General features: G+C 34.5%; 1 protein-coding gene and 1 pseudogene across 1 annotated transcript; one reads left to right on the top strand and one right to left on the bottom strand.

Moving 5' to 3' along the window:
• On the top strand, positions 1-395 carry LOC121261662. Its single transcript, XM_041164129.1, has one exon. It carries the CDS (start codon positions 4-6, stop codon positions 304-306), a length of 303 nt encoding a protein of 100 aa, XP_041020063.1. The 5' UTR covers positions 1-3; the 3' UTR covers positions 307-395.
• Positions 396-2,652: 2,257 nt separating this feature from the next.
• Positions 2,653-7,928, bottom strand: LOC121259111 (annotated as a pseudogene).
• Positions 7,929-14,569: the final 6,641 nt, after the last annotated feature.

Raw genomic sequence — 14,569 nt, 5'->3', positions numbered from 1 at the left:
TTTATGAAGGCGGGTGGGTGTAAGGAGAGCTTTATAGCGTGGGAGCAGTGCATTGAGGAGGCTGAGAAGACGAAGGAGGACATTGTGGAGAAGTGCTCGGATGTCACTGGGGCGTTGAAGAAGTGTATGGAGGCTCACGCGGACTACTACGAGCCAATACTCCGTGCCGAGAAGATGGTCGAGGAGCAGGCCGTTAAGGAATTGGAAATGGAGAAGGAGAAGGAGAAGGAAGCTTCTACCGAGGGTTCATACCAATACGTGGTTTCGGAATCGGAGGTTTCCGAGCGGGGAGGGGCTTCTCAGTGACAATTGAGACGATAAGTGTTTTTCTTTTTTTTCTAAATTATATTTTACTAGGAATCAAAATAGCTCTAATTTGCTGGTATGACTGGCGATAAAACTGAATACTTTTGGAGTTTTCTCTTCTCTTCTCTGTTTTTTTTTTTTTTTTTTTTTTTTTTTTTTTTTTTTTTTGTGTTTGGAAAATTAAATTTTGAATATAAGGAGGCCGGTTTAGAGGCAATGACGGAATTGTTATTAATGGAGGCATGTTAGCGTATATCTGTTTTGACTTCAGAATAAATGGATAATGATTTTTTACATAAACAAACTGTTCGACGATTACATTCTTTCTTCCAGTCTCACATTCTTCAGCTTACTTTTATTATTGATTTTTTGTTCTGTGAGTATTTCCTTTCTACTTTTTTTGTGATTTCCTTCAGATTATCGAAAGGAGCTTTTTGAAATGGCGATTTTTTCTTGGAATAGGTTAGTTGCTGCGTTGTGGCAATTCACTTCCCGTAGCTACGTTCTCTCTTGCCGCTTTTATGATGTTCTTCTGTCTCGTCTGACTTTTCGGTTATGCGAATTGGCATAATGCTGTGCAATTGTTTTTGATTGAATTTTAAATGTGCTCTTGGTCTAGATTAGTGTTTTAACCATGCATGGCCGTGTGGTGTCCTACTACTTTCAGTGGGGTGTGGCTTCATCCTATCTATTAGTGGAGCCTTTATTTATATGAACTGGTTTGGAACCTTTCTGGGCCCTTCCTTTTCAGTAAGTGGTCTGGGTTCATAGTACTGGTTCCGTACTATTTTCTTGCTGAAAGCTGGTTGACCTTTATTAATAATGGGATAAGAGCAATATCTTTCTTACTGCAAATATGCATTTTATGTGGCCTTCTCTCCTTAAAAGTTCATATTTTTGGCACGTTTGTATCCTCACACTGAACTTACTATCAAAAGTCTCTGGTTACTTTATGAGTTTGAGTGAAACTTTCAGGTTCCTTCTGTTATAGCGGGTTTTTTTCACTGAAGTAGTGCTACAATATTTCCCATTAATTTACTCTTGATTTAAAGTTTGGTAAATTGATTTTCTGTCACTTCCTGTATTTTGGGTTACTGATGGTGCTGAAGGTACGGATCTAGATTCTTATCGATATGATTGCAGCTATAAGTTGGGGTTTTCTGTATGTCCTGAATATTTCACATTGCATGAGTCTGTTTCCCTTTTCCCTGCTTCCATTTATTCTTCTTTTAAGGTTGAAAGTAAAGAAAATTTACCTTGAGTATTTAAGAACATGATTTGTGTTTCATTCATATTAATAAAACTGTCTCTCTTACTTCTAAAAAAAAACAAGAACATGATGTATAAAAGGGATTCTGTACTGCAACATGATGTGCAAAAGGAATTCTCCACTGCTTAGACTGAAAGTGGGGTATTTTTCACGTATTAACACTTGAAAGTGGGGTATTTTTCTTGCTATCAGCGAAGGTCTAAGTCGCATAGCTAATTAGACTATGTCTGATTGCTCCCGTTTTCTTTGCAAGGGTTCTAATGTTGTTATGTATAATTAAAAGATATGTTCCCCCTTAAATTTGAGTTGATTCATTTGTATATCGCAATGATATAAAACGTGTTTTTGGTAATGGTCTACACTGTTAGGCTAATGTGCTTTTTGGAAAGTCTGGGTCTTTGGGGATTCTCAGTTTCAAGAGTGATCTGTCAAGGCCTGCTTTTATGTAACGCCCCAATAGAAAGTCCAAACCACATGGCCTATATTCCAAAAGAACTAGTAATTGATACAATTGGAGCCCCTTTAGAACCTTATAAAGAGCAAGAACTTCTTCTTTCCAAGCAATGTGGGATCTTATACATCACCTACCCTTATCCTTATTATATGAGATATCATATTTAATGATTTACCTGTGTTTCAAACTTTTTATAAATTAGTTATCGTTATGTTTAAATGTAATAAATTGATTGGAATGCAACCAGAATATCAACAGCATACCTTGATATATGGTATGAAAGATTGTAACCAAAGTTTGCTTGACCAACTATTAGAGGCCGGCTATATGGTCAAGAAAGAGTTTCCTTTTAGAACCTCAAAGAAAAGTTCTTGTTTGATCTCTTAGTCGAATAAAATGCAGTGTTACCTTTGGTGTGAGCAACCTTCAATCTTGGGACGAATGGTTCTTTATTACTTTTGGTGAATGCATTGCATGAGAGTCTGAAATAATGTCTTTACCTTTAGCTGATTAATTCAGTTTCTGGCATGTATGTGACAGTTTAGTGTCTCAGAAGTGCATGCAAATTTGAAGGTTTATAGTGGTAGGATTAGCAGGCTTACAACTGGATAACATCAAGCAACAAAAAAAAAAATGGAAGAGAAATAAAAATAATTTGTTTTTCTCTCTCTGTTTTCAGCGTGCTAGTTCCGTCCTTAATTCCTACTCATCCCTGTCTTCGTTGTCATCATAGTTGAAGGGTAGGGGAACAGACTTGAATGCACGGTACTTGCCAACATTGTTCAAATGCTCATTCTCCAACCTGATGTAAATCACAAGAAATTGAAAACATTAAATTTGTGCAAGTAGTCCCCTTTCTTATCAATAAAAAAATAAGCTTATATAAACTAACAATTTTGGTTACCTGAAGAAATTCCAAATCCCACGACGAATGATTTCTAGGCAGGCTACAATGGTGATTTAAGATTCTCTATGTAAGAAAGACACCTTGAAACCCAAAACAGTTTGCAACCAAGCAAACCTGAGGACGACATTCAACACCTGCATGCATATTTTACCATGAAATTACAAAACGATGGTTTAGTGTCAGATTTTGATGAAAACTCTCTCCAGTTGAAGTCGTTTACTCACCATGGCTCCAAAATATACACTTCTGTGAGGGATCAGAAGCTTGTCTCTCAGCCATCGGTTCTTAGATTTCCGTTGCAGGAGTCCCCAGTCCAAGACAAGGTCCCAATATGTACTGACAATTGCTGCAATGGCTGAGAAAATCCATGCTAGCATCCTCCAACCCAATCCCTTGTCGAGACTGTAAGCTGTTCTCAAGCTAACAGCCACAATTGTCAGAAAATATTTCAGCCCGTTGTATCCTTGCATAGCATCTTTCTCTTCAAATAAGCGACGGAGGCACTGAAAAAGAATATGAGGGAATAAGTCCTTGCAACAATAATCATTATGAGTTGTGGCAAAAGAAGAAATTGAGCTTTAAAATATCACTTGTTTTAAAAGCGTCTCCCGTGCATGCCGAAAGGCACGCGGACCCATCTATTTTAATCGAAAGTGGAGTAGATTAGTCGATGTTGAAATTCAAGACTATTGTTTGAATCAACAGCTTAAATTATTCTCTAAAAGTGAGTTGGCAACCTGAAGGAGTCGAGACAAGTACGGAATCACTGCAACAATGAAGTAGAAAGTGTTGAATACGTCACTCTTTTTGCAAGTGTTTTGTCTGTGCTTGTAGTCTCCCCAACCATAGTAGCATATGTAGAACTCCAAACTTCTCAAGGCTTGCACTTGGCTAGTAAACTGATCCGCCAAGAAAAAATCTGGGAGTGTGACCTGTCATATAAAGAAATTCACAAATGTTAATTAACTATTACAAACACCCACCTCAGTTCAATTTCATTAATCTCTTGCATCATGATCAGTTGTCGACCACAATACCTTGTACAAAGGAGCACAGATACAGTGAAAGAGACATGTGAGGAAGAAGAAACGACTTGAACGGTACAGTATGTTGAATGGAAAGAATAATATGATAACTACAAGCTGCAGATCACAAAGAGAGGATAAAGTTCAGTACCGTATATATATTCAGAATTAGATGGGGAAAAAGTAGGTAAAGTACTTCTACATATACGAACTTACAAGAACCAAGCTGAGAGGCAGAAGTTCTGTCAAGGCTTTGTAATCATTCGTTTTTGGGTCCCTTTCCATGTCAAGGTTTAAGAGAACACTAGCTAGTGCTAGTGCTGCAAGACCAGAGCTGAGGAGGAGAACTTGTTGGTAGCCCAACTCGGTTCCTTGCTTGAAGCCGAATATGAAGGAATAGTTGACTCGGTACCGCCTCCAGAAGTAAATGTTGGCAGCATACATTAACATGTGCAGAATTATGAAGCCAAACAAACTGCGAGGGAGGAAGGAAGGAAGTTTAACATTGGAAAACTAGAGAAAGTTTTAAATCTCCTCTTTCTTGGATTGAAAGCATATTCATCTGAATCTTTTATTTTTAAAAAGCTTAAAGGTGCTCACAACGAATCCTATATATATATATATATATATATATATATATATATATGCTGGTCGTGTGATGTGAAAAGAGTTTATCCAAGTTGATAGGCCAGCAGAAAACTTGCCAAGTCAAATGGATTGAGAGTACTATTCACAAATTTCAACTCACAAATCTCACTACTATTTACAAATCATCTCAACTCATCTCATCTTATCTCTCAATCCAAACAGGGCCTTAACACATGTTTTCTGTTCTCTCTCTTTTCTTGCCATGGGAGGATGATGGAAGTTGGGATGATGAGTAACATTACTCTTTTTGATATGCTGTTAAACTATAGAGGCTTAAATTCAACATGGAAGAAGAAGTATTTTATACAGTTCTTAAAAAATCTGTTGAGTGGAGATGTAATCCTAGAGAGAAATGAAAGTTACCTGTCCAGGGGAAACATGTTCTCCATATATTCGGTCGCCCCTTTATTATTCATGAGATTACGAGCGCGTATAATTAAAATAAGAGCTAATATCAGAGCTGACGTGCAGCCAGCAAAAAAACCTGAAAAGTTTTCCAATGAACAGATCCAAAGGGAAAGAAATGGACATTAGATTTATCCCCATAATTTCTTCGCTGTTAAGAAGTTTAATTCATTCTAGATCAAAGACCTTACCCATGGAAAATGTAGTCCTATGTCTCTCTCTCTTTGCCGTGGGTCTTAAGATGTTCATGCCTTTAGTGCGGTTAGAGTTGGAGAAATACTGGATGAATGCAGCTTCAGTCCTTTCCATAAGCTTGGTAACCTACAATGGCAAGTGGCTTATATATATCAGAATAGAAGGAAATAGCAGTATTGGACAAAGCAAGTAGCAATCCTCTCGTAAGTAAGGTATTGCTGCATTTGGGTGTTGAGGTGATCTCAGATGATCTGAATTGATCTGTAAATAGTAATGTTTTGTAAGTTTTATTGAGATATATTTGAATCTATGAAGTAGGTTGAGATATGTATTTAAATGTATGAGGTATGTTGAGATATTTTTAACTATAAATTAAAAAAATAGTGAATTCTTTTAATAATTAGTTTGAGATGGGTTTGACACCCAAACATAGCCTCAGGTCTGATTCATTTGAGGTGGAATGATCCTTCTCTACTTTCATGTACTTTGCCTAGGAATATAGAAATCTCACCTCATCAGAGCTTCCGAGGAAGGAGTTATCCACCATCTTCACGTAGGATTTTGATGCATCCCTTGAAGTAATCTGCAATGTTAAGGTATAAATACAAGGACCAAAATATCAATGTTTAACTCTTAGAAAATACAAATGGGGCCTAACCATAGTTGCCCCTCCAATTTATGTCTCTCATATATTACACACTAATAATCTAATCCTCTCCCAACAAGGGGTTTTTCTAAATAACCAAATACAACACTTCGGCTAAGGGTCAAGTTGGTAATTTTCTCACTTCTCCACCTTCTTGAAACCTGGATATCATATGCACATAAAAAACAAAGGACCTTGGTTATTGAAAACGTGAAGAGACGTGATTAGGAAAGTAACAACTTTTATTTATTTATTATTAATTCCAAGACTTTTGGGTGTTACAGAATCACAATTTCTTTCTACTTCTTGGGAAAATAACAAACAAATAGGCCTGACTAGAACATAAACACATATTATATGTTGTTCTAGCTGATTAACAATTGTATCAATGCTATTGTTATTTTACTACTCGGCTTGTACAAATAATTTCTCTATAGGATAAGAGCATCTTGATATAATACTTGAATAATAGTCCGGACTCCACTGTACTTTTTTCCCAATTTTATTTATGAATAATTATTCTCATCAGTCACTATTTATTATCTCATACCACACACCTTATAAAAAACATCTCACTCTATGAAATAAATAAAAAATAAAAAAAAATGTCAGGTGTGGAGTTGAATTGTAGCTGATATATAGCAAAACTCTTCATTTATATATTTCATGTATGATAGATCAACTTATTATGATGATAATGCCCAATTGGAAAAGAAATTTACTCTTTTTGGTGAGGGAAAATACCTTATCATATTTCTTCATGATCTTTGAAAATGCCAGTGTATTCAAGAAGCTGTCTCATTTATGGAAAAGTATCTACTTCATTAGTGGAAAGAAAAAGAAGAAGAAGACAAGAAAATCCAACTAGATATAATAATTAAAAAAAAAAAAACTAGCAATATATGTCTAATACCTGAAGCTTTTGAGAAGCCGGAGCTTCTGGTAAAATTCAATAATAGCCCGCTTAAGTTGTTTTTCAACTTTCCTAAGATTTTCCCTGCTGAAATTCAGCTCCGTCTGCATGGGATAATGGAGGATGCTCTTAATGGTGGAGCGAGGAGTCTCCCAGGTGTTGTTTATTTTCACACGATTAAGTACTTCCAGAGGAGCTGGTCTACTGGCCCTGATGTTATTCGGCCTCTGTTCTTGAACCTTTTGATTGACAACATCAATGGTCTCCTCCTCATCTTTTTCCTGATCACTCGAATCATCATGTTGTCCATGGCTATTTGATCGCACCTCTAGAATCCCATCCATCGACGTGACTGAAAAAAATATGAGATTCGTATAAAAAAAATAATTTTTTAATAATAAATCTTATTCTTTAAAAAAAAAAAACCATTGGTATTTATGTAATCTACGACTATATCTAGTATTGTTAATCTTCTTTTTGTAACTTAAGCTCTTTTTGAATAAAAAAAAAAAAAAGGCAGATCCTTCGATTAATAGCTTCGTAATATATACAACTTACTAGTTGCACTGGCCCCTCTCGGTGTTGAAGCCGATAATGCAGCTGCAGAAGCTGCAACATCTGAAGCAAGACGAGTCATCTCACCTGATCTATCAAACCAGCCTTGAGGATTCTCCACTTTTATTCGGAAAGCAATGAAAGCATCCATTTGCTTATTCAACATATCCGCTTCCTTCATCACCTCCTCCACCTTAGACCTGTAAAACTTGTCCACTTTATTGAATTCATCGTCGAGCCTCCTGAAGTAAACCAACTCGTACTCTCCCCCTTCGTCGGAGGACATGAGAAACGTAGTCTGATAGCTTTGTGAGCCATCCCGGCTCACTGAATTTACGAGAATGGCTTGGCTTTCAATGTCATGATCATCATCGCGAGTAGTGGATGATGGGTTTGTGGGGTGGTGGTTGTATCTTTGTGTAAGGCCGCTAAAAGTTCTGTAAAGTGTGAGCTTTTGCTTTAGGCCGGATGGGGTGGCCGGTGGCCGGTTTCTTTGCTTGAAGTTTAGGATGTCTTTCAACGAGGTTTTGAGCTTACCATAGTCCATGTATGCTTCTTGCCATTCGGGCACCATCTGTGCCACGAATTCCTTTCCAAACTTCATGGTTTTTTTGGGTTTCTGTGCTGACTCTAGTACTCAGCAACGTTTGAGTCAAGAAGGCTGATGATACGGGATTTAATAGATTTATATATACAGGTTTGCGAGCCAACATTTCCACTTCTGTTATTTTAAAAAAAAAAAAAAAGTCCACGCAGGGAAATTTCAATTGATGAAGGAAATACGTGTTGGCTAGTGGCTAGGGTCCACTTTTCCATGGGAGAGATCGAGAGGCATGATAAGTTTCAATTTCTACACAGAAATTAATTCTCGTATCGGTCACAAAAACAATAAAATAAAAATGTCACAATTGACATCAGGGAACGCTTAATCAGAATTGGTACCCAAACGCTTGTACCTAGAACCTGATATATTGTGGCTGTCACAATTGACTATGTCATATTTTTAATTTGTTTTTTATTTACCTATCTCTGAAGGCCACTCACATTTTTGTTTCATTGTTTTCTTTATTAAGAAATACTTTAACGATTACACAAAATTAATCAACTTATTTTTATTATGAAAAATCACATTAATTTATGTGATTATTTTTGTTTAATTTCTTTATGGTGGTAGCTGTCCTCTTATTTATTTGGACATGGATAGATTTTATAAGATTTGTCCCTAAATTTAAACATTGGTATTGAATTAGTCAAATACATTTTCATCTTCAAATTTAAAAAATGAACCACATTTCCACAAAATAATCAAAGCTATGTTTGATAATTTTGACCATTAAAGGTTGATTACTTCTAAGCAGTAAATCCATAGATCTTTCCTATTTCATAAAAAGCCAAGCACATCTCTTTTGGTCTGAAGAGATCAGGATGAAAAATCATGTAAAAGAAGATAAAAAGGTTCTTTGATCTCCTTTTTTTTTTTTTTTAATTTCTTTGGTGCCCAATTTTGTTAATTAAAAAATGAAGAAAAAAAAGAGAGTAATATAAGCGGAATATCTGAAAAATCTAATTCATTAAATATTCATAAATTATAAATTAACTTGCTAATAAACTCTTGAACAATCATAAAATAATTACAACTGTTTTGTGACTTTGTCTCTTAATTTATATAGTGCTCTGTATTTTATATTGTAAAAATTAATAGAAAAAATAAAAATTTTAATGATATATTTTTAAAAAATAGGATAAAGAATATATTAAAAATAATTATAAGGGAAAAGTGGGTTGAAATTTCGTTCCTCGTGAGTGCAACTTCAAAAAATAAAAAATAAAGATAAAAGCGTAGGTAGCGAGATTCCCACCGGGATTCTTAGGCCTCGTTTGTTTTTAGGAATTATCTCGTCTCATTTCGTCTCATCTCATTTTATCATTACAATTTTTTTAAATTTCTACATAAAATAAAATAAACAATTCAACTATTTCAAATCCTAAAACAAAAATAATATTAAAAAATATATTCTAATAATATTTTATTCAACTTTTTAACTTTAATCTCATCTCATCTCATTTTATTTTCGAAAACAAACGAACCTTAACTTTTGCTCCATTTGAAAAGAAATACAAATACCATCATAGCAAATTAGCAGTATAGCATAGATCCCGATTCCAGTTAATAGTCAGATTTTTCACCTATTGTCTTTATTATATTTAGCTTAAAAACTTGTCAGAGACTAGGCAATTCTGATCTGCTGCCGAACACTGGCAGAAGTTTGTGTACGTTGCTCATGGAGTGCTCCTCCCAAGAAACTTCCAATCGATTAACACGGAGAGCTTTCATCGACCATACAAGCTTACATGATGAATTATTCCCACCTTTTCGCTCGATTCAAACTGAAAAAAAAAAAAAAAAAAAAAAAAAAAAAACGGATTCAATCCAGGATCCTGAATCAGGGTTTTAAAAAATTTGAATTTATTCGGATTTAGATTTGGATTTGATCCGGCCTAACCTGTTCTGAATTTTAGCCCGAATTTGAAATCCAGATTTAGATTTGAGTATATCCAGATTCTCAGGCTAGAATCTAGATAAATAGTCATTGCCTATGCAAATTATCCATGTATATCCGTAGCTTCAAATCTTAACTAGAATTAATCTTGGAGTATTAGCAGTGGATTCAATAAAATTTGACAAAATTTGATTAGAGAATTCAGTTTTATAAATTTAGTTAGCGACTTTTTAACAATACCAAACAACAGACTCTCTAAATTTATTAATATTCTATTAAATATTGATTTTAATATTTTTATTTATTTTAATTTTAATTGTAATTTAAATATTTATTCGTTATAAAAAAGTACACATTAATTTTCTAACATTGATATTAGATTTGAAAAGAAAAAAGTGGCATCAATTAATTATAATATTGCAAAACTAGAACTTAAAACATTCTAGCAAGATGATGTCACGTCATTAAAATAATGACTAATGAAGACTGGCCGCCTTCTGTGGTTGAGTTTGAGATTTGTCACTTCATGCTTTTGAGACGAAGAGAAATTTTCTGGAGTTATGAGCTCAAGTGAAACGAATAGCATGCTGGAGAGAAAAATTTTTATGCCAAATAATATTTGGCTAACAATTTGGACTCAACAGATTTGACCAGTAAAAATGATCAAAATTTAAAATAATATAATTTTGTTGAGTCCACTACAATGAGATTTTATACAATCTAATTAAATTTTAGCCAAAATATAATTTTATTAAGTTCACTACAAGTGCTCTTATTAATAACTACGAAATTTTGGTACGTATGAAATAATGGATGAAGTGTGCCACCGATCGAGTTTCATAATTCGTGAACTGGCAACCTAAATTTTAGCCAAATTAAACACACATGAAAATGACTATGCATTGATATATGTTAAAAGATAGTTAAAATTACTAACTTTGAGCTAACTTTAGCCATAGTATCCAACAAATAGCGAGCTAAGGTTAGCCACTAGGACTGTGCAGAATAGGCCTTGGGTCCGATCCGTCTGTCAAAACCGACTTGGACCACCCGAATAAGAACGGGTTCATCGGGTCAAGGTTTAGTAACGGGTTTTAAACAATCAACCCGTCGAACCCGTCGAAACCGAAGCCCTCTCTTCATCACTAATTCATCCCTCTCTTCTGAATCCCATTGAAACCATTGCGAAAACCCTAGTCTCTGTTGCCCTTTTCCGTCGTTGTCGTCGTTGCCATAACCGTTCTCTGACTTTGAGCTTCCAGGCCTCCGTTCCAATTAATCGGGTCAAGGTTATCCCTCGGCTCTCTCTGTTTCGATTCTCTCTGTTTTTTTTTTTTCAATCACTCAAGTAAAACAGAAAAGTAGAAGATATTCTTTGAGGTTTGATGAACAGATAGCAATAGGAATGAATATATTCTTTGAGGTTAGATGAACAGATGATTATCATCAGTTATTGAGGGAAAAACTTATATTTGGGAATGTGAAGATTCTTTTGTTTTGCTGGGTTTTATGCAATCTTTGTTAATTTTCTGGTTCTGGTCTTGTTGGGTTTTATGCAATCTTTTGGAACGCACACAAGGATCAATATCACACTCATTCTAAGCTGGGTACTGAATTAATTACATGAATGTAAAGACAAATGTTTGGATGATATATCAAAAATATTATCATACCTTCTTTTCAATAGAAAACAATGTTTATAATGGTATAATGCTTGAGATGGTGGTGTATTAATGGAATTAAGAAATCTCGTTGATGTAGGCGTAGTTTCTGAAGTTTCAAGTGTAATGCTTGATATGGAGGTGTATTAATGGTTGACATGTAATGTTGAATCTGTATGGATTAATAGCTTGATGTAAAAATTTTATAGAACAGAAGGATTGGTTAATAGCATGATATGTTTTAAGAATATAATCTTAAAGTTTGATTAATTTTCGAAATGGCTTGGTTGATCTCGAATTTGGCCAAAATTTTCACCCCTGAATATGACTATATGTTATATTAGTTGTTTTGCTTTCATGACCACAAATAGAGGTATTCGGAAGTTCATTGAGCTGTAACATAAAACTAGAATCTAACCCACAAAAAAAAGAGGGTCATGTCCTCGAAGCAGCATGGAATCCATCAACTGCCCTTGTTTGTGTTGTTTCCTTATCCCAAAATGAACAACCAAGTTGTTTTCATGCGATTGGTTTGAATCTTATTTTGAAAGAAAAGTTTGAAACATGGAAGATCGAGGGAGTACTAGTTTGTATTTGTTGTTCTCTGTTTTTGGTAGCAGTATCAGAAACCAATCCATATCTCTCTTCAAACTAGTTTGTATTTGGCTGCTTTGCTAGCTGTAGCCTGCAGATATATAGACCTGTCCTTTCGCTTAGTGACAAAGTATCATGCACCCAACCTACATGTCAATTTCCAACAGCTCCAGTAATATTGGAATGTAGTCAGGGTTCTGACGTATCCATAATTAGTTAACAGGTCATGATATTAATTAGACATGACTATTCTTAATTTGCAAGTATTTTTACATCTTAATTATAAATGGCTATATATGTAGTATTATGCATTTTTACATCAGTGAACATAAGTTGTATATTTTGATCAATGGTTTCTCCTTCTTTTGAGTTTCTTTAAATTATAAAAATAGAGTAGTTTTCAGCTCATATTCTAATATCTTGATTGTTATATGTTATATTATATGTCAGCTTATATATAGATTGCTTCGAAACTGATACTCATACAAATTTAAGAGATAATGAGACTGCTACTCCTTTAAAAGACCTATCACAAATAGCTTCAAATATTAACTTATCTAGTGACACAAGTCTCCCAGTCCCCCCTCGTAAAAAGAGGGCAAATAAGGACCTCTCAGCAGTATTTGAAGAAGTTCGTAAGATGTCATTTGTTAGAAGGGAAGTATATTCACATTAGGTGTTGTGCCCATATTATGAACTTCATTGTGAATGATGGGCTCAAAGATTGTGATGATTCAATCACAAGGGTGTGCAATGCGGTTAGGTATGTTAGATCATCTCCCGCAAGAATGGATAAATTCAAAAAGTGTATAGAGAATGAGAAAATTGGTTGTACGAAATTGGTATGCCTTGATGTTTCCATAAGATGGAATTCGACTTATCTAATGCTAGAAGCTGCAAAAGCATTTAAAAAACCATTTCTGCGATTGGAGAAGGATGATTATTCTTTTTTTTCGTTATTGTCGTAGTGTGAACTTGAGCCCTCCAAACTCTAGTGATTGGGAGAGAGTTAGAGTATTGATAAAGTTTTTGAAGATTTTTTATGATGCTACTGTGAGACTTTCTGGTTCTTTGTATGTCACATCTAATGCATATTTCCAAGAGCTTTATGGCATCCAATCACATTTGTCAAAAATGTGTCAAAGTAATGATGCCGTGTTGAAATGTATGGCGGCGAATATGAAGATTAAGTATGATAAATATTGGAGATCAATCGTGAAGACTAATTTGATGATATTTATTGCTGTTGTTCTTGATCCAAGATGCAAATTTAATCTTTTGCATTTTTGGTTCAAAAAAATATAAGGTGGTAATTTAGTCGAAGAAATGATGGCAAAAATGAAACAATTAATGATTGACATTTCTGGAGAGTATAGTGTTGTGTATGGGAGCTCAAGTGGAGTTTCTTATTCTGAGCATCCTTCCTCAGTTGATCCTAGTATAATTGATTCTAATTCTCAACAGAGTTTTTGGGTTGAGTATGAGTAAGAAATAATTGAATCTAATTTGATGAACAAATCAGACATCGATCAGTACTTGAAACATGGTTGTGAGACATGAGCACCAAATTTTGATATTTTAGATTGGTGGAAGATCAATGAAGTAAAGTATCCTATTTTGACAAGAGTTGCACGGGATGTGATGGTCATTCCCGTTTCTACTGTTTCTTCTGAGTCAGCCTTCAGTACAGAGGATCGGGTGCTTGACCCATTTCGTAGTTCACTATCTCCAAGAACAGTCGAGGCACTCGTTTATACACAAAATTGATTGAGGGAGCCAATACCTATTGATCTTTGTGCCTCCTTGGATAATATTGAAAGCTTTGAGGCAGAATTGGGTAATAAACTTATTTCTTATTTACATATTTATTAAACTTTTTCATAATGTTTATTTTTATATCATTTAATAATTATCATGTGTTTTTTTAGAGTTTGATCCAAAATCAAGTTTTACTTACGTTGATGAGGAATAACTCAAGGCTTATGGTTTGCATGATGGTATATTTTTCATTTTCACTCTTCTTTTAGAGAAACTAAATCACTTTGTGTTGACTTGGATTATTTGATATGCTATTTATTGATTTGGTGTTAGACTTTTTCATAATGGCAGATATAGAGGAAGAGATGGGAAGCTACTGTTATTTGATTGTTGGATGCTCCTCAATCCTTTTATCAGTTAATGTTCATATTTTTGTAATTTAGATAGTTTTTGGAATAGATGGTTTATGTACATTTTTTTTTATTAGTTTTTGTAATAGATGGCTTGGAAGATATTCTAGTTCTTTTGGTTTATTTTTTGGAAGAATTAATATTCTAGTTCTTTTGGTTTTTTTTTTTTTTTCATCTGGTTTATGTCAATATTTTTTTTATGTCTTTTGAGATCTTAGTGAACCTGTTTTGGATGCTATATTCTGTCCATTAAGCTGTGTAAATTAACACAGGTCACCAACATTGATATTAGCTGAAAAAAAAACGAAGACCCGACCCAAC

Source organism: Juglans microcarpa x Juglans regia, chromosome 4D (assembly GCF_004785595.1).
Source record: "Juglans microcarpa x Juglans regia isolate MS1-56 chromosome 4D, Jm3101_v1.0, whole genome shotgun sequence".
Classification (NCBI taxonomy): domain Eukaryota; kingdom Viridiplantae; phylum Streptophyta; class Magnoliopsida; order Fagales; family Juglandaceae; genus Juglans; species Juglans microcarpa x Juglans regia.
The sequence above is the reverse complement of the archived record's forward strand: the minus strand, read 5'-3'. Positions and strand labels throughout refer to the sequence as shown.